The sequence below is a fragment of the Calonectris borealis genome, chromosome 3 (genome assembly GCF_964195595.1).
Source record: "Calonectris borealis chromosome 3, bCalBor7.hap1.2, whole genome shotgun sequence".
Classification (NCBI taxonomy): domain Eukaryota; kingdom Metazoa; phylum Chordata; class Aves; order Procellariiformes; family Procellariidae; genus Calonectris; species Calonectris borealis.
The window spans coordinates 108,369,754-108,390,120 of record NC_134314.1 but is presented as its reverse complement, the minus strand read 5'-3'; the positions used below and the strand labels follow the sequence as shown (position 1 = coordinate 108,390,120).

At 42.8% G+C, this 20,367-nt stretch overlaps 2 protein-coding genes across 5 annotated transcripts in view; one reads left to right on the top strand and one right to left on the bottom strand.

Annotated features, from left to right (window-relative positions):
* Nucleotides 1–436: 436 nt before the first annotated feature.
* LOC142080928 (uncharacterized) lies at nt 437–10,505 on the bottom strand. Of its 3 annotated transcripts, XR_012673169.1 has the most exons (4): nt 9,484–9,881; nt 8,774–8,945; nt 2,991–3,075; nt 437–2,734 (listed from the first exon to the last, which is right to left on the bottom strand). XR_012673169.1 is itself a non-coding variant. In XM_075147219.1 (3 exons), exons 1-3 carry the CDS (start codon nt 10,503–10,505, stop codon nt 2,472–2,474), a joined length of 603 nt encoding a protein of 200 aa, XP_075003320.1. In that variant the 3' UTR covers nt 437–2,471. The 3 variants fall into 3 exon arrangements, 1 of the variants encoding a protein (XP_075003320.1); XM_075147219.1 differs by lacking the exons at nt 8,774–8,945; nt 9,484–9,881 and adding an exon at nt 10,251–10,505; XR_012673168.1 differs by lacking the exons at nt 437–2,734; nt 2,991–3,075; nt 9,484–9,881 and adding an exon at nt 10,251–10,320 and having other exon boundaries at nt 8,773–8,940.
* WDR26 (WD repeat domain 26) overlaps nt 10,504–20,367 on the top strand; it is a 32,093-nt gene continuing 22,229 nt past the window's right edge. For both annotated transcript variants that reach the window (XM_075147207.1, XM_075147206.1), the window contains exons 1-5: nt 10,504–10,865; nt 12,460–12,559; nt 12,693–12,749; nt 19,416–19,552; nt 20,145–20,242. In XM_075147207.1, the coding sequence (XP_075003308.1) occupies nt 10,504–10,865; nt 12,460–12,559; nt 12,693–12,749; nt 19,416–19,552; nt 20,145–20,242 (754 nt within the window). The remainder of the gene's footprint in view (nt 10,866–12,459; nt 12,560–12,692; nt 12,750–19,415; nt 19,553–20,144; nt 20,243–20,367) is intronic.

Genomic DNA, 20,367 nt, shown 5'->3' with positions numbered 1-20,367 from the left:
GTGTAGAACACAGATTAAGGATGTTTTCACATCAAATATCTCATAAGACTTCAGTGAAGTCATAATGTGTTGATACCAGACATTTTAAGATACCTGCATGGTCAAGATTTTTAACAATGAAGTAGATGATCCTAAGTCTCTTCTCAATGTTGAAATAATGTTACCAAAACAAGAAGGCATTGCAAGTATCTGTTATGGAGTAAGTGACCTTATAAAATTTAAAAATTAATATGAAAAATGAATGGGTTTACAGAACAAAAGGCCATATTTTAGAGTTTTGTTGAGAAAGCTTTTTTTCCAAGATGGGATAGCTGATACCTGTAATTTTTCTTGTTTCTACCAAGGAAAAGAGACTGGAAATAATGAGAAACTGCTAGCAGTTTTGTATATTCAGAATGTTTACTGCATTTAATCAGTAAAGGTTATTAAGCTTCTTTTTTGTTTTTTGCTCCTGTGCAAGCATCATAATATTTCTATAAGAAGTTTAATAATTTGCATATTTTAAAGCCACAAAACTAATTGAGCAGCAGTGACCACCCTTTACTATCTAATGAACTGCATATATTAGACTCTAGCTAGGCCCAAGAGCCACAAGACACACACCCTGAAGAACCAAGAGGATGGCGAGCTCTGGGAGCAGCTTCCAGGTAAGAGATAGTAGGCCTAGATCCTCAGAGATCTCTAAAGGTCATCCTAGGATCTTACCCAAGGATCTCCTTAGAGACCTGCTGCTTCTTCAGGTGATCTATCAACAGTGGCCTCAGCATCCCTTCCCGGCTAGTAATCTCCCACAGATGAGTATTAGAAACCATTATGAACTTGAAGACAGATGATGACAGATCCCAAGAAGTGATGGTGACAGTATGGCTCCAATTTGGCTTGTGAGCTGCATGCAATTCATGAGCCAGAGGTTGGCCTCCCAGTAATATGGCAGCAGGCATTCAACTGTCATAACTTACTGTGACTGTCAATGGCATATTGGCATCTTTCACCCATGATGACACTGTTTGCATTTTCAAATCTACCATTAGAGTGGTAGAATTTAGGCTAGAATTTACCTCTTTTAACTGTACTCACCTAGAAGTTAGTGATATACTCTACCATAGTTGGGCTACGCTCCTCTAATGTCAATGGAGAAAGGCACCAGAAAGTGATTCATCCCGTCCTAAGATAAATATCTGGAATGAATCACCTTTGCACGTGCCTTCATCTCTCCAGAGGAAGCCTAGAAAAATAGCCTGGGCTAGATGCTTAACTTATAGAGGTATAAAGTCAGGCTAAATGAATATCATGAACTATGTTTTTTAAAAATAAAGTTCTATCAAGGTTTTCCTGCATTGTTACAACAGTAACAGCAAAGCAGATTTATCAAGCTACCTACTTTGCATTTGTGTCGACACTCCTGGCGAAATGGAATTCGTCCTGTTCAGCTGTGTCTTTGGCACTATATGTCTTTGGCACTGGACTTCTAACAACACAGGGGGATTCTTTTAGCTTCAGGGATAGGAGCCTTTGTTTTTAGGAGAGAAAGCCTGAGCTAATTTCAGAATGCACTGTGAGGTTTTGAGTGGCCATGGTGTGAGATATAGTTAGCTACTTCAAGGTGACAGATTTGTTATAATTCATAATACCAGGTTCCAACTGTGAAAATGCGGCAAATAGTACTATCCATGGAATTATGTCTACACGTGCACTGAAATATTTAAAAGACCAAGCCTTTGATCCTAATTTTAAAAGACTTCCCTTTCCTCCTTCCAGCTGGAACTACTTCCCACTGTTCCTCCCAGCTCTCAGTGTATCCAGCAGGACACGCGCCTCTCTCGGATGTGGCCTTCTGAAGAAGTGCCTTTAAATAGGAGATACTTACAAAGAAGATGTTAGTATTTATAGAAAACTAGGAACTAATTTGAAAATTCGACGGACATAATTGAGTATATTGTATCATCTTGTGCTGATGGATAAAAATAGGAATGACAATATATAGGGTGCCCTTCCCATTAGTCAAGCTGGTAATGAGTAATGCATCCAAATGAATGTCAGTAAAGCCTACCTACCACGCCATGCTTCAGAAACCCTCTCGGCACTCTTCTTTAAGAGAGAAGCCACAAAAGCATAAAGGTTTAATCTGCATGTATTTGAAATGACTATATTATTTGTCAGGCAAAGATTCAAATAAGGTATATTAGTCACCCTAAACAGGTGTCAGTAAAAACCATCTTCGCCTATATTCCACAGATTGTACCCTCTTCAAAAAACCAAGTATTTTAGAGAATTTGGGGAATGTTAAGTTTTCTATTTGAGAAACCAGGTTGGTTTAGTACCAAAGACCCAAATATACTAGTCAAAAGCAAAAAATTTAAACTATAAGATACTAGGAGCCTTTGGAAAAGGATCTGAATAAACTCTTCTGGAAATCATAATGTAACGTTTAAAGGTCACCAGATCACATGGGTTTAACATCTTGCTGTTAGCTACAGAAGGAACTTCTGTCTTGCCTGAGTGTCCTGAAAGCTTGAATGATCAGTCTTCAATACTGTGCAATACTGTTGTGCCATGACTCTTGTTTCCTCCTCCTGCATCTCAGGACAATACAGTTCTGGAACAACACCCTTTTTCAAGCATGCAGAAGTATTTTTGTGCTGGGTTATTGCTGGTGTCTTCTGTTCTTTATTACAGTAGCTATTTGAAACTTTATGAAGTCTTAAGTATGAGAAGTGATGCCAGAGCTGATGTACTGGAAAACAGTGACAAATGAGATGAAGTGGTGAAGATTTTTTACTATGTAAAGGTATGGAACCACATGAAGGAATCTTTTCTCTAATTTTGTGACACTCTATTTCTCATGTAAATACTATGCACCAACAAGGATAGAGAAGCTTGTGCAGAAAGTTGGATTTTAAGCAAAGATATAGTTGCAACAAAACCTAGTGATTACCCTTAAAATAAGGGGCACTTAAATAGTAGTGCAATGACATTTTTGTGACACTAACCTTTAATCTCTTGTCCAAAGCAAGTATGGAGGGTCTGGCGGTTCACTTGCTTTTTTAAATACGGACTTGGGAAAACCATATATTCCTGATCAAGAAGGAAAAAAAAATTACTAAGTAATCCCAGGGCTCCAAGGAGTTATTCACAAGCTTAACATTAAGATGTAATCTGCTGGTGGTTACGTAACAATTTCCCCTCTCTGCCCATTCCAGAGTGGATATGAGATACTACAGTCTACATGCCCGGTCTTGAATTTTTAGTTCCAGGTGTTAGAGCTCATTGCAATATAACCCTCTAGAGAAAACAGAAAAAGCAGAGAGAAAGGACTAGTGTACATGTCATTCCGGGAGAGGCAGGGCCTAATTCAATGGCTAGGCAATAGAAAGTGGTGTGTTACCCCACTCAGGGTTAGGTTCTAGGAGCTATGCGGGAGTCAGCAGACACAATTAACAAGCCTGAAATAACAATTGCCTTGAGAGCCAGCAAGAAGTAAAAGGCAGGGGAGCAGCCCTCCAGTAGGAAATGTAAAATAACTGCAACAATAAAAGGATAAATCTAATCTCGCACAAAACCACCGATAACCCATCTGAGCCCTGGACATGAAATCGACACACTAATATTAAGGAACACGGACTACAGGAGACAGTCTAAACAACGGGCTTGGAAAGCCCCATGGGACAAAATCAGTGCTAGGTTTTTCCATGGAATACCTGCCAGCTCCTGCTGCACACAATGGTCAGAAGGGGATTTAATAAGTGTTGGAATGAACATTTATGCCTAACAAGATGCGGAGGAAAGAAAAAAAAATGTCCAAGCACGCTGTTATTCCGTCGGTTGCAAGTGTGGAAACATCTCTCTGAAGCACAGACATCGTGGCTTACCATCTTTCCAAATCGTGGCTATGCATAACTTTCTAATATATCTCAAAATGACTGATATACCATGGTACACACAGCCAGATTTTGCAGGCTGATATCTAGGATAGTCCCAGACAGATAAATCATGCATGCAAAGCAAGTCTGACATGTCAGATTCACAGCATATGCAGTATTGTCTTGCTGTACACGCTCAGAGAAGTTGCATAGTAAGTACAAGTCTGGCATCAGACCTCTTGCACATGCATGCTTTATCTGCCCATATGGATAAATCTGACTTCTCCCAATACATGGCCTCCTGCACATCCAGAAAGACACCTACGGCAACAGAAATACAGGGAAAGCCATGCCATGTGTGCTCTTCCTATGAGAAATTGTATTGACCATATAACAACATGACACACCCTGTATTTAAACAGGATATTCCGTACTACATGGGATCCTCAGCACTTTCTGACATTTGTTTTTGTTACCATGCCATGCTGTGATTGCCCAGGAGAGTACAGAGGTCAATATCAGTGTACGTACACGACTTTGGTGGACAGAAGACACAGTGTGATTACCTAATATTTAATTAGGTTACAACAATAGCACTAATGCCCTTATCCTTGCCACACGAGCTCATCTACAAGGCAACACGATGTCCTTGCTGAAGCTTTGGGACATAGCATCAGTAACCCCTGAGACATGACAATTATTGAGTCACCAATATTGTTCCCCCCATCCCCCCACTGGGATTCTTCTAGGAAGTGTATGTATAATCACAGCAAAACTGAAGTTGAGTGAGATCCTTTGCAGGTCACTGGTTCAACCTCCTGCTCCAAACAGGGCTATTCAAAGCTAAATTAGGTTTCTCAAAGCCTTGTCCAGTTGAGTTTTATCTCCATGGATGGAAAGTCCACAGCCACTCTGGGAACGTTCCAGTACTTGACCACTCTCACTTTGAACTTTTGTTTTCTTACATGCAGTTGGAATTTCTCTGGGTGCAACTTCTCCCTTTTGTCTTCTTGTCCTGTTGGTACACACCTCAGAGAGAAGCCTTTGCCGTCTTCTCTATAACTTCCCCTGGGAAGGTGAACGTTGTAATTAGATCCTGCTGTAGCCAAACTCACTTCCTCAGCTTCTCCTTGTACATCACGTGCTCCAGCCCATACCACCTTATCAGCCTCCACTCAACTTGCTCTAGGCTGTTGCTGGAGGACCCAAAAATTGGTCAGTGGATATCCAATGTGACCTCACCAGTGCTGCACAGAGAGCACATACCTGCTGCGTATATTGAAAATGCACCTCTGTAGGTGTTGAACTCCCATGATTAACTTCTTTTGTCCACCAGGATGGAAGGCCCTTTTGTGCTGGGCTATTCCCAAGCCAGCTGGCTCTCAGCCTGTAGCGTTGTATGAGGATAGTCTATCCCACGTGCAGGACTTTGCACTTGCCTCTGTTGATCATCACAAGGTTCTTGCTGGCCCATTCCTGCAGCTTGCCAAGGCCACTCTGAATGGCAGCTGTGGCCTCCAGTACGTCAGCTGATCTCCCCAGTCTGGCGTGGAGATCAGCTGAAAACTTGCTGAGGGTGCATTCTGTCCTACCCCCTGAGTCACTGATGAACATATCAAACAGGACTTGCTCCAGTATCGATCCCTGATCCCTCCTAACTGGGCATCAGACTTCAAACCGATGAGGTGCTACCTTTCAAGCTTGGTGGTACAGCCAGCTTTTCACACACATAGTCTGCCCACCCCATGAACACCTCCCCAGTTACAAATCTCCCCAGTTATAAGGTTACTGACGGAAACCCTATCAAAAGCCCTAATAAAGTCAAGCTTAAATGGTATCCTCTGATTTCCCCTTGCTCACTAAGCCAGAAGTCAGTGAGGTTGGGTCAGACATAACTGAACTTAAAGGCATAACATTTGCCTTTTTTCAATCACTGGCACTCTTCTCCCAACCACCACAGCCTTTCAAATGCCATAGGGAGTGAGCACGCAGTAACACTGGCCAGCTCCCTCAATGCTCAAATGCACGCCAGCTGGTCCAGTGGACTTGTATATGCCCAGTTTGATTCCGTGGACTTTAACTTGATCTACTGTGGGTCATCTCCCTCTCCCCCCAAACTCTGCTACTAGCTATAGAAGCTTGGGAGATGTGGGTTTTTTCCCAGTAAAGGCCGAGGTGAAGGAAGCCTTGAGTATCTCAGCCTTTTCCTTGACCTTTATCACTAGGTCAATCACACAATTCTGCAGCAGGCCCACATTTCCCCTTGTCTTCCTTTTGCTGCTGATGGGCCTGTAGAAGCCCTTTTTGTTGCCCTTCACATTCTCTTTCTGTTGCAACTCCAGCCAAGCTTTGGCTTTCCAGATTCCACTCCTTTACTAAAATATCAACCACCCTCTGCATGAAGTGATGGAACTGCAGCCCAGTGTAGTTTGCTTGCAAATCCTCTATCTGTTGAATGCTTTCTAGAAATGCTGTTTAAGGAAGGTGGTTGTTTTTCATCTGTATCTCATCTTTTGAAAGTTGCAAGCATATGTAGGTACCTGTTCAAGCATTTATTTAGCTGGTACTGCGGAAAATGCCATTGTTCTAAATTATTCTTTCTTCCTTTGTTCTTTGTTGTTAGTTGGTTTGTTTCCAGTAACCTCAAATTCAGTGCAGAAGAAAAGGAAAAATATACACACATACACCTGATAGGAGGGAATCAAACAGTTCGTTACCCTCATCATGCAGATTTGACTGTTAATCCATCTCTCCAAGATTTTCTCTAATATTTTTTAATATTTCAGTTCTGTCTAAGCAACTTCACATGATAATCATAAAAAAACCCAGCCCCTTAATGAAAGACTTCCTTCCTATTATTCAGATCTGGACTTCCTGCCCCATCCTCCTCTAAAGCAAAATGAAAAAAAAAAAAAAAAAAGAATGAGATAAATTAGTCGAAGTTTTCTTAGTTGTAGGCAGCCCATAAATGATAAATTCAAGGGTGTTTTTTCTTTTTTAACTTTCCAGATCTAGAAAAGGGAGGTTTTTCTTGCTTTTCAAGCACTTATATTTTGTGTAGAGTATCCCAAGACAGTTTTTGTAGACATGAAGATACCACTTGTTCAACATATTCTACACTTTGTCATTTCATTGGTTGTTTTTGATATGGAATGATTGGCCTCTTCAGTCTTCCAAATTTTCACAATAACTAAGAAGTGTTTCTGAAACATTTTCTATTAAAGATACAGCTCTATACAACAGGAAATTGAATTACGATTGCAGAATTGTACATATTCTGCATAGATATGTATTACCTCTGTACTTCAGTAACATGGTTGATATTATGACTGTATTTAAAGTTGCCAAAATTTGTCTTTAAAATTCCTCTTCTGAGTGTTTGTAAGTTTGTCAATTTTTATTGCTGAATTGCTGCATTTATTCTCTACTTTTGGGAAACTTTGAAGATGTCTGAATATGATGAATGCATACTTCTGTTATTACAATAAAGTCCTCTGTTACAAGTGAGATGTGTTTTGTATTTAACAGTTGATTCGTCCAATTGCTCAAAAAGCTGCACGCTTATTTGGATCATCATTAAATCTGCTTTCTCTCATAAGGGTGTGGAATAGAATTAGGATCCAAATCAGGGCTCAGCTGGTGAAAGACTGCCAAAGCACAGTCCCACTGCCCCTTTCTTGATTCCCTTTGACCTTGCTGCAGCAAAGGGAGGAAGGTCTGCTAGTCACAGACCTGTCTTTCAGGACCCCCTCCTGGTGACTAGGAAAAGCCTAGGTGAATGAAAAGCCTTTCCTATGACTAGGAAAACTATAGGTGACAAAGGAGGAAAGGAGCAGGAACTGCTGCAGGAACTTTCCACATGTGGGCTAGGACCTAGCTGAGGCATGCTCTTCACACCTGGGACTCTGAATCATTCCCTTTCTACACCTTCACGTCAGCTGGGATCCTGAGAAACTTTCAGATGTCGTGTCCCAGCTCCCCCTGGCACAGCAGCCAGGGCCTGTGCCATCCCAGCAATACCAAGCTTCTTCCTCCAGCTCTTTGTGTTTCTGCTGGGATATTTCCTCCCCCGAGGAGGGAAATGAGGTAGGGGTGGAAAGGACTTTCACTGCGATTAATGCAGCAAGATGTACTTCTTAAAGGTGATCTTTTAGGTTCTTTTCAGCTCCAAACACTACTCTTACTCCAAGAATATTTCACTGAAATGAATGGGGCATACTGTGACTCTGTGTGACCCTCTTCTACCACAGATGGGTATACAGAGCCATGTGATACCGTCCAGCTACAGATTTCTTTCATCACAGATACACTCTTCATAGAGTCATCAAGACAGGAGCTGGTGCATGGGAGCAGCAGGCTACATGCAGGTACTCAAAGCAGTGTCTGAGTAGGGAACGCCAGGCTCTCCAGGCAGCGGGAAGGCAGCACGGTAGGGCAAGCAGCTGGAGGGACAGTGGCACAGACGGGTATGGCAGGAAGGGGTTTCTACCCTGGACACTGAGGCACAGAGCAGGAAAGAATGATGGGCAACTTTATCTTCTTGAAAACCCAGTCTTACTCTTTAGAGCTCACTTTGTAAGGTGCCTCCACAGGCTCTATGCTGCTCTCTGTACTGTTCCTGTCATCTTTACCCAAATCTTTGAATTATAGATTCTGTGATGGCACCTGGGAAGGGGGAGGACTGAGGAAGAACTCAAGAACGATGAAAAGACAGAGCAATGGAGATGAGAGGAGATATGGCAGTGGTGAAGTGGCTAAAACACAAACAACGTATTCTCCAGCAATGGCTGGTGAGCTAAGGAACACAAAATCAACACTCTCCTCTCTCCAGAAGACCAATGTTGAATTTAACCCTACAGCCACACCTGGGCAGCGCTCATGTAATAGTGCTTCAGCTGGTATCAGTCAAATACCTTCTGAGGCCTCTAAACAGGGCCAAGGTACAGTATCTACTTCAATTGGCCAGGCCTCCATGCGGTCTCATCTCCTCTGGTTTCATTCCTTTCACAGATTTTGTCTCTTCACAGACTTCTCCACTGGTCTTGGGCCCATGGTTTCCCTCAGACAGACTTCTTCAAAGCTGCACTTGAAAGAAAGCATTATTGTCCAAACTTATCATTTTAACGTAAGTTGGTAACATTCAGTGCTCCTAAAACCTCAGTTTCTGAAGGCGAAGATGATGAGATGTTAATCTCAGCTTTCATTAAGAAAAAAAAAGTTTTGTTATTTCCCTTTGGGTTTTGGAGAAAAGCTTGAGAATATAAAAAATGAAAATTCCAGGCTGTAAACCAAATAACACACAACGTATTATTTCAAGACACTATTTTTAAAGACTGAGATTTCACTTGTCTCATGACTTTTGACCAGAGACTTGGCTGAGGATTTGAGTTTCCCCTCCATCGCACAGGAGGGGACAGGAGGGAGACACCTCAGAGCAGAGACTGGGACCCCCAAAACACCCAGTGTCTTCCGACAGCCTGTACTGACAAATGTGCCCCAACTCGCAACATTCCTAGAAGATCTACAGCAAAAAATGCCATTTTCCCACCGCTTCCGTGCCAACGCACGCAGCTACTACAAAAGACAAGACCAGCAGCAGGTCTGAACCCTTCCAGTAACCAACCCGGGCCGCAACAGGATGCGACTTCATTGAGCATTTCTCCCTTCTTTTTTTTAAAAAAACAGATTGCTTCAGGAAATTACCATAACCCTCCTCTGCCCAGTCACCTCTGCCGCCTTACGGGGACGGCGAGTCCCACCGAGACGTGTCCGGGCAGCGGGCGCTCGCCACACGCCCTGCGTGCCCACCTCGCGCGCCTTCGCACATCTCCGCCATCGAGCTCCCGCCCCAGGACTGACAGGCGCGGGCACACGCCGGGCACGCGCACAGGACCCCCGGGAGCCCCCCGGGCAGGCCGCCTGCGGCCCCCATAGGCGTCGGTGGACTCCTGCCCCGGAGGCCGGGCGGGCGCGGCGCGGGGCGACCGGCGGCAGCCCGGCAGGCCCCGGTGGGGCGTCGGCGGCGACCCCGCGGCCTGCCCCGCCGCCGCCCCCCGGCACCTATAGGGCCCATACCCCACCCCCAGCCCCGGGCGGCGGAAGTGTGTGTAGGGGGCAGTATAGGAATTTCCTGTGACGTCCCGGCCCGGACTCCATTAGGCTGCAGCTGGGCTGAGAGGAGACAAACCCAGCGGGCAGCGAGCGGAGCGGGCCGGGCGCCTGGGGCTGCCGGGCGGGGGCTCAGGGCAGCGGCGGCCGCCATCGCCAGAGGGAGCCCCGAGCGGGCGGCGGCGCTGCCTCCGGGACCCCCGGGGGGCACAGGGCCCCGCTCCGCCTCCCCTCACCCCCGCCGCCCCCCGCCTCCCCCTCCTCGCCCCCCCGGCTTCCCACCACGGCCGCTCTCGGCGAGGAAACTCTGGCCTCCGCTTCCTCCTCCTCCGACTCGGACACCGGCGGAGCCTCCCCGCCCCCGCGGAAGAAAGCCCGGGCCTCCCCGGCGGCGGCGGTGGAGGGAGCAGGAGAGCCTGGGGCTTCCGCGGGCAGAGCAGGCCTCACCTCGTCCCAGTCCCCCTCGCTCCCCGCCGGGCTCGCCCCCGCCGCCGCCCCGCTCAGAGGCAGCAGCAGCAGCGGCGTCGGCAGCGCCATGCAGGCCAACGGGGCAGGAGGGGGCCAGCAGCAGCAGCAGCAGCAACAGCCGCCGCAGGGGCCGGCGGGCCCGGAGCTGGGCTGCCTGGGCGCCCAGAACGGCGAGGCCTCGGCGGGCACGGCCGCCGGCGACCAGCTGGCTCACGCCAACGGGCTGCTGCCCTCGGCCAACAGCGGCGGCGGCAGCCCCGGCGGCCTCAGCGTCAACAACGGGGTGCCCGCCGCCGGGGGCCCCGGCCCGGCCGCCGCGGAGCTGGGGGGCGGCGGCGGCAGCGCCCTGAAGAAGAAGAAGCGGCTCTCGCAGTCCGACGAGGACGTGATCCGGCTGATCGGGCAGCACCTCCACGGCCTGGGCCTCAAGTAAGTGGCCGCGGCCGCGGAGGCGGGGGAGGCCGCGGTGGGCGAGGGGGAGTGCAGCCGGAGGGGGCTCCTTCCCTCCCCGCCGGGACGCCCTGACCGAAGGGCCTCTGTGGGGCCGGGGGAGGCCCCGCACACGCCCCGCCGTCCTCCTCGTCGTCCGCGGGGAGGGGGCGGCAGGCTCCGGCGCGGGGTCGCAGGGGGCCGGTGGTCCCCGCGGAGGATGGGCAGCCCGAAGCGAGAGGCTGGGGCGGGGGGAGAGAATGGGACCTCCGGGGGGGGGGGGGGTATTGGTGACATGTACTGCCCTGTCGCAGGCTAGTAGTCCCCAACAAGGAGAGACCAGTGCCTGGGTGCGAGGCAGAGCAGCGGGGCAGGCCCGCTCGCAAAAAAAATGGAGCCGGAGATGTGTTTTCCAAGCCTGTGCCGGTCAGCTCGGTGTCTGCGAAGGGACAGGCCGGGGACTTCCTCTGCCAGGGATGGCAATATGGAAGTCGAGTTGCACACCGATAAGGGTAGATCAATACAAATGTGTTAGTGGGGGAGAAGTTATCTGGTAAACATAATGGAGCCCGCAGCTGGGCGTGGGGGGGCGGCTTTTTGCAGATGAGCTCCAAGATTTGGCTTGTCAGCTCGGAGGAAGCGAGCACAAACTGCCACTTAAATAGGCTGTTTGGTTTCACTCTGAAAACCTTCGTCCCTATAAATGGTGAAGGCCTCTGCAGATTTGTGCTGGACACATGTTTTTGATAATAATCTTATCTGTAGGCAAGAAACGAGTATGTTGGCTCTTTCTTAAAATCAAAATAGGGAAAATAATTTCCCAGTTGGAGTAGGGGAGGTCTAAGAATTTAATCACAACACTCTGTGAGTAAAGCTAAAGCCAACACGTCATAATTTTGGAAGGAGGCTAGAGAATTCCTGTAAAGTCTTCACGTAGCTACGACAAAAGAAGTCTTCAAAACACTGTGGAATGGGTCAATTATAAAGAACTTAGCACATAAAATAAATTGCCTCTGACACAAGAGGCAAGTTTACAGCAGCAGACAACTCGTGACTGTTCATAGATGACACCACAGTAAATAAGCTATTTTTAGTGTAAAGGGAGGGAGGGCTACAGGTTCATGAGTTTGTTTATTTTACTTTAAGGAGCCAGTCTTTTAATATGTGAGGAAGAAGAAAAAGTTAGGCCTGTTGCAGATGTAGTAGTTCTCAGTGTTCTTTGGGGGGGGAGGGGGGGAAGGGGAGGGAGGGGACAGGGGATAGTAGCCAGTAGCTAACAGCTTTCTAGTCTGTATCTTCCTTCATGAAGTTTATCTTCTGTGCAGGGATGGCTGTTTGTGGTGGCTGGTAAGTCACATACTTTATGGTACTTCAGCGAAGCTTTCAAGCTCATTGACAACTTGCTTTAGATATAGGTAGCTGTTACATGTCTCGAGCAACTGAGATAGTCTTTTTGGACAGGCATCTGAATCTGGTCATAGTATTCTTACTTTAATAAAGTTACTTTTAAATATGGTTAATTGTTATCATAGCAGGCAGTATATTTGTGAGGGTAAAACTGGTCGGGTTTTTTTACACTGTATCTCTCCTGCAGCCAGACTGTTGATCTTCTCATGCAAGAGTCAGGATGTCGTTTAGAACATCCTTCTGCTACCAAATTCCGCAATCATGTCATGGAAGGAGAATGGGATAAGGTAACGTAGGGCTTATAGGACTGTATTAACCACTGTTTAAATTTATAGTATCTGTGAGAGAATTCAAAATCCACCCTCCTTATATACTTTTTTTTGTTTGTTTGTTTGTTTTTTCTTATGCCGATTTCTGCAGGCTGAGAACGACCTGAATGAACTTAAGGCCTTAGTGCATTCTCCGCATGCAATTGTGGTAAGAGGCACACTTGAACTTTCAGAGCTGTATAGTTGGACTAATTGTAGTGGTGTGATCTTTCACTATGGAGTTCACTATGGTTCTTGTTTTCTTTTTTGTTTACTTTAAGCGGCTTGCATGCTATCTCAAACGTCATACTAATCTGAACTTTTTTATTCTTTTTTAGATTGTGAGATAGGAAGCCCAAAAGTATTGAGGCTAATATTTGGTGTACTGAATGTTTAAACTTTGTTAAACATACTTAACTGATAAAATATAAATCCTGTAACAATCCTAAAATGGATCAGTTTCTGTAGAAACTGCCTATGTTGAATACTAATTTCAAACTTGAAATACTTCTCACCATCTCTATGTTTATGGGAGTTAGGTTTTCCTGAGGGAAGAGAAGTTTAGAAATAAAATGCAATAATACTATAAAATGCAATAATACTAATGTGGAATTGGCATTGTAATAGCACATTGCAAGAATATAGAGGCTGCTATAGACCATGAACAATACTGTTGCTTTTCCAGATGGCTTCTAAAGAGCGAATGCATTTGTATTGCTGTTTGCGATTTTATTTAGAGCTTTTTCTCTTTGGCTGGCTTTTTTATTTTAAAGATGAACCTAGAAATAAAAGGTTGGTAGATCCTGTGACTTGGCAATTACAGTATGTGTTGTTATGATTTCAGTTACTTTGAGGAAAGTGTTTCTTGGTTTGATTTTTCTATCTCGAGATGAAAATTATTACTTAGCTCTTCAAACGGCTTGTTCTGTTGGGTTTAAACGTTTATTTTAACGAAATGAAGTTATAACAACTACCATCACTTAGGAAGAAAACAGTAGCAAGGCTTTTGAAGTGTCTGTGACTGTAAACAATGAAGAATCAGCTGATGGCTGCTTAGCTCCACTTCTAGCTGATTCATTTGTTGTCAAGACAATTTCCTGTCTGGTGGGGGAGGGAGAGAAAGAGAGAACAGGAAGTGAAGTAGGAAAAACAGATGTTTAACAAAACATCAGAGGGTACTTGAGAGAAGTTTACATTCTGTTCTATTAATTTGGTCAAAGCTTAGCACCTCTTAATTAGACTAGTAGTTCACTTTCTCTTTTCTCAAAGACTTGATATATGTGAGATTTACTGTTCAAATAGTTTAGAATATTGCATGCAGCTTTCAGTAGTTTGTGGAGACTGTGAGTATGAAATCACTGTATGTGAATATGAATGGTCATTTGAAGCAGATTTTCTCATGTTTCTAACTTCGAAGTTATCAAGTTTCTCTGTAGTGTTAGTGTTTTACATGTCTGGGAGTCAAGAGGTTTAACTGAGTATCAGCATTGTACTTTTTGGAGAACTTAATTTGAGGAAAGAGGGGACATTTTCCTTCTGTTGTTTTGGAGAGCTCTGAAAGTATGCTCTTCTTTAATGTTGATGTCTAACTGCTTGAATAAAACTGGGTGCAATAAAAATACTTGGTTTAGACTGAACTTTACCTGAACTGAATATTAACTATTTTTTTTAAAGTTGTTCTCCTTTACATGAACTTCATATAATTTAAAATGGATAACAGTGTTAAATGTCTTACATGCGTGTGTTAGTAAGACAGTACTGACTTGCAAGGATAAGTTGAGCTCATGCATGCTTCATCGCGTGCACAATGTCTCCACCTCCCTCCCCGCCCGGCTTTTTTGTACATGGTTGAGATTCTGGGTGAGTATTAGTATAGTCAGCACCCGGAAAACTAGTGAAAGATCATTACGGGTAAGGAGGGATGCTTTATGCTCTGTAGGTAATCCCGACTGCAGCAAAGTCAGAGCTAATGAAGATGATAAATGTCTTGATTGGGGGAAGTCCAAACAAGATGCTGCTGCAAATAGCTCTTTAAAAACAGAAAATCGGATTTTTGGGTTTCCTGACTTGTGATTCATACTGTATGACTAGATGTTTCAAAAATGTGTGCATACAAGAAGAATGGGTACCTAGAAGTTTAGATGACACAGAGTATTTAACAAAGTAGGGTGTGTGTGTGTGTTTAGTAGTTTGTTTTTGGTTTGTGGTTTGTTTGTGGGTTTTTTTTTCCTTATAGTTAATATGACCAAGCCAAAATAACCAGGATATATAGCTGCTTTTGAAATATCTGGTCAGTGAAGGGGGTAACATACGTATTTTGAAAATTCTACTCCTGTTTTAATTTCCTTATTTCTACAAAGTGCTGTAAGTTCTACAGGTGAAAACACTAAGCATGAAATGGCTGATCTCAATTTGTAAACCTTTGATGCTGTGTGTTGATATGTTGGGGGTGGGGAGGACAGTCTGCTATTTCTATTTGTGTCAACACAACTGAGTGCTATATAGTGTGTGATTAGTCATGTTTACTTTTCCAGCATATAAGATAGAGCTGTCTTAAGACAAACTGTAGGAAAACTTTATAGTTGGTTTAAGCATGTTATTTTTCCTTGAGTAACGCTTAGAAAATATCAGCTTCAAGCCAGCCCAAGGTTTTGCTTACTTTAGGGCTACTCAAGCATATTATGGCATCTATCTTGGGTAGCTAATTGAACCTAGGAAGAAATCTGGAGACTATTCCTCTCTAGTCATGTAGAATATACTTTCAAATTGTCCTCTTTACTTTTTATTTTCATTTATTTAAATGGGGCTTTCCCCCAGTTTTGGAAGTATACAGCCTGCAGCAGGCAATACAACAAAAACAGTGATTTATATCTTGTCATTTGAGCAAAGTGCTCCACCTGCCTGTATGGTGTCTGTCTTTCTACCAGCATTAAGGGCAGTTCCCTATTTGAATGAATTACTCTTTAAGTGACAGGATTTGGTATGGTTGAAGCCTTGTTAAATTCTATAGGCCGGAATATTTTCTGCCCTTCACATATCAAATCTTACATTTACGTTTTGGATGGTTTTTAAGTGCTTTTATCAGTGTTTTACAAGACTATCAAAGTGCTAAAGACTATGAAGTAATGAAAATTGGGGTCTTAGTTCTGTAGGCTGTAAGCAGATAGCTACTGTGTTGAGTTTATGTCTTGAAACATCAGCTGATAATTTCAGCATGTCTTACCTTCATTTCTAAGAAGAGTTGTTTCAGTGTTTACTTATTTATTTGGAACTCTTAGTACGGTAATAAAACTGTGGTAGAGCTTGTTAAGATATGCAGGTCAAAAATAACACCAAAATTTAAACCTAAAATTAGGTTGTTATGCATTTTACTGTTTAAACATCTGCAAATTTGCTACGGTAACCAGTGATCAAAATGGCCCAATTTCTTGACTGTAGTAGGATGTTGTGTTGCTGAGGCTTTCACCTTCGGTTACTTAGTGCTGGTGAATCATGGTGCATGCAAAACTTCCTAGAATTTAATATTCTACAAGGGGCTTACCTACTAACAATTAGGATAATGAAGGAATAAAGTACTAAACATTCACATTAGTAATTGAAGGCTGTAGTTTGAAGAAAGCAAAGTGCTAGTAGTACATGCATTAAAACAAACAAAAAGTCCCTGTAAATCTATTAACTCTGTCTTAGTTTTGCCCCAGGGTGATCAGAGGTTCAACTTGCGCTTAAATAATAGTTTCTTGAAACAACAGAGTAATGTGCTTTATCCTCATCCTCTCTGTAGAGTTGAAAGACAGGATGAGGTAGTGATAACTGAACAAAACCAGCCAGACTGCAGTGCTGAAACTGTTGTATTGGACTCTTCCATGGGTCTTACAGGGTGAAGAATCTTTGCTATAAGCTAAGGGATGGTGGTGTCTGGATTTAAATTGTTCAGCAGTAAAGAGTGTGATGGTGTTGAATTTCCATTGCAAACACTGAGATGATAACAACAAATCCCAGGCACTTCTAGTACGTTGTACATGGTATAATTTGGATTATGATAATTATTTCCCTTCTTTGGAAGGCAGCTAAAGAATATGGAGAATGAGTAAGCTATTCTTGTGGGTGCATTGCATCAGATTAGTTTTATACTTGTTCTATTCTACTTAAATAGTGGGCTTTGTGCTTTTACTTTACAGTTGCCAATATTATAAACAGTTCTCTCTTTCTAGAAGAGGTTGTTTGGGCTCTAGAAGAGATGATGTACTCAAAATGGTCTTGTCTACCATGAGAAGGTGGTGTGGGAAGTAATTAGCAGTACTAATAGTAGAGCATGTAAGTAGTTAAGAGAAAATGAAGACAAAATTCAGTTGTTCAGTGAAATCTATTCATGAGCAAAGTCAATAGTTGCACAAAAATAAGTAGTAGGAGACTGTGAGTGTCCTGATATAAAAAATGACTTGAAATATGATGTCACTGGAATGTGACTTTTGCCTTAAGGAGGCTGTATTCATGCCATTGTTTGAGAATGCTGTAGGGCAAGTTTTGGAGCAGTTATCAAAATAGCCTAGCAAATCAATTCAATTTCTCTATCAACACTTTACTCTGGTCCCTGTCTTTTGCTATAGATAAGTTACAATAAAAGATAAGCAGTTTTAAATTGTAATTCTCCATTATGTTAACAGTAGACTCTTGCATGAAGTATACAGTACTGTGTTGTTTTGGAGGCTTTTCTATTCCTAATATGCCAGAGTCACACATGGCACTGGTGACTTTTTTTGGAAATTATACTTTCTAACCCCAAACTGAAGTTATACCTCTTTGGGTAACGTGGCAACAGCATTCTGCACAGTAGTGTTCCTGTAATGCTTCTGTGGAATTGTTGGGACTGGTGTTACAAAAACTGTGTTTAGGGTTTTCTGCTCTTTTTACTTTTTCCCCTAAAGAAATGAAATCAACATGCCAAGTCCTAAAAGTACGGAGGGAACAAGAGTAATTAGATACAGATACGGTTATCATATTTAAGGGAAAGATGATATAAATTTAATACATATTATATGCAGTGAATGGAGAAGGAAGAGTTGGAGGGATTTTAGTTCTTACTACAAACTGGAAATACCAGACTATTTTGTATCTGGTGGTGATCATCAGTGTGAGGTGACCAAGAGGAGTGAAATATGGTTGTGACTACTACCTGAGCATCTCCATGCATTCTTGTGAGCATGAGCATAGCTGGGAGAGGAAGCTCTTATCCCTCCTGCTGCTAGTGTATAAGCAAACAGCGTGAGGTCTGCTGCCCTACTGCATGGAACCAACCACTGAAGCTGTAAATAATTGGGATATCTTTCTTTCGGTTTTCTACATGTCAGGACACCAAAAAATGTTGTCTCACCTGGAAAAACTGTACAGTGATGCTCTAACAATTCCAAATTCGAATAAACTAAAGAGCTGGATAGGGAATGTAATATGGATTTGCCTGTCACGTACAGGACAATAGACTACTACGGACATGTTTGAACGTAAATCATCTTTACTATGTAATGTTTTATGCTTCATGAAGCTGTGTGGTAAGCTAACAGCACTGTATGTGGAAACTTTATTCTTTTGAAGAACTGAACATTTCTGGAAGCTAAAACTGCTTTATGTTTTAACTTTAGATTTTACGTATAGTAAGCCTTAAACTTTCATGCAAGCTTTAATAAGACAGGAGCATCTTAAACTTCCCGATTATCCCTCTACTTAAGGAGTCTAGCAGTGTGTTTGAAACTGAGTAAACATTGACCAAATATGAGCATGAAAACAGCGAGGTTGCTCGAGGTCTGACAAAGCAAGGGAAACCAGTGATTGAACTGGTGGTGTATTCATTAGAAAAGCAAATGTAATTTGCTACACTTAATTGTCATTCTGTTTCTCACTGATGTGTCTAAGAATGTACATTTTCCCTTTAACTTGGTGAATCTTGTGGACCAGAAATGTCTTTCCTCTTTGATAACTGCTAGCAGTAAAGAAGATGTGCAAACACAGAGTAGTTAGTTTCATCCAGAAAGAACCAAACTGTGTTTCTAATAAATTAGTATTAGAAATTTCTAGGACTTCAGGTTTCTGAATATAGTAAATGAATGCATGATTTTTATTTTTATCCACAGACATTTGTTGTTAGAATAGCAGGCTGAATTTTTTAAAGGAAACAACCAAAACTGTACAAGATGAAAGGAACACTATGAAATAGTAGTGATTAATTCTGAGAAGTGAAGTGATTCCTAAATATAGGAAACTATATTTTTCTGTAATCCTGAAAAATGATACAACACCCAAGGAAAACAACTTAACATGGAACTACAAAACAAAACCTCAGGCAGTGCCAATTTGTTATTGCTATACGTTATGCAGCTGTACAAACAATTTATGTCAGCTCCTATGTAAGCAGTATGAGAACTTGTTGAGTTGGCCTGTTGTGTTCTGTGCTGTCCTGCAGTCTTAAATATGTGATTAGCTGCTTTTGGGTGCTTTTCTTGATAGAATGTAAGATTGGGAAGCCTATCTAATTCAGGGTTGAAAAATGGTGACTGAAAAGGGAGTGAGTATGAAAATGAGACAAATTGAAGGGGGGGGGATCTGAGAAATGAGGTAGGAAGATACTTGGAGCCTCATAAGGCAGGAAGGAAGTTCATGGATAACTTAATTGCTGCAATGTTGTTGAAAACCCAGCAAAAAGAAATTGAGTAATGAAACATTACATATAGCTGTATTTCTGAAGGGCATAGTAGAATGGTTTCTACTGTTCTGTTTAGGCTCAAACGTTTTCTGAAACTTCAGTCAACCTTTTTCCCCTGACTGCTGCTTTCTGTCATGTCAGAGGATGAAGTTTTTGCTGCTGCAGCAGAAGTACCTGGAATACCTGGAGGATGGCAAGGTCCTGGAGGCACTTCAAGTTCTACGCTGTGAACTGACGCCTCTGAAATATAATACAGAACGCATTCATGTCCTCAGTGGGTAAGTGTTTGGACTTTGAGAGCTCTTCCAGTGGAATTTTTCTAAGGAATTCTATAGCTTTTTATAGCTGACATTGTAAAAACTCAAACTGTATTAAAGCTACTGTCCCATTGATTAATAAGCTGTAGTGAGATATGCAAAAATGGTCAGTAAAGATGACTATTCAGTAGACAATGTTTTGTTTCAGATGATTGAAAATAACCTGACTATGATTTACTTTTATAGTACTAGAATCCAAATTAATACATACATATGTATGGTCATCTGATCTTGAAAATTATTAGCCTGTTATCTTGTAATTGAATAAGTAGGTGAATATAGCCTTGTTCTTAGATGAAAATAAGACATTTCTATCTTCCCTAAAATCTGTTTGTGGGTTTTTTCTTTTTCTATTGCCAATTTGTAGACATTTCTTCTGAAGAAGATGCGTGTTTGTGTGGAATAGTTTCCTGGCTTTTTTCCTATCGGTCTCAAGCTTAAATCACCTATTTCCAGTTCATTAAGAATGTTGTGATATAGATAATGCTTAAAAGTGAAAAGCATGATTCAAGAAAGACTTGGTCTGTTGGTGTGTGTGCGCTTTTTTAAACAGGTATCTGATGTGTAGCCATGCAGAAGACTTGCGTGCAAAAGCAGAGTGGGAAGGGAAAGGAACAGCTTCCAGATCTAAACTTTTGGACAAACTCCAGAGTAAGATGTGTTTAGAATTTATTCCCACCTCTGTAAATCCAATACATCTTATATAATGACATATTCCAGGGAATCGACTTTAACTGCATTTGCTGGTTGTTGGTTTTGTATTTCTTGGTTAATGG

Excerpts from the sequence above, each read along its gene's own strand:
- LOC142080928 (XM_075147219.1), bottom strand. The coding sequence starts at position 10,505 with ATGGCGCTGCCGACGCCGCTGCTGCTGCTGCCTCTGAGCGGGGCGGCG. Across the intron at positions 3,076-10,250 it reads CCTCGCCGAGAGCGGCCGTG|GAATATATGGTTTTCCCAAG; the intron begins GTGGGAAGCCGG and ends CTTCTTGATCAG. Across the intron at positions 2,735-2,990 it reads CTTTGGACAAGAGATTAAAG|TACATCAGCTCTGGCATCAC; the intron begins GTTAGTGTCACA and ends ACTGTTTTCCAG.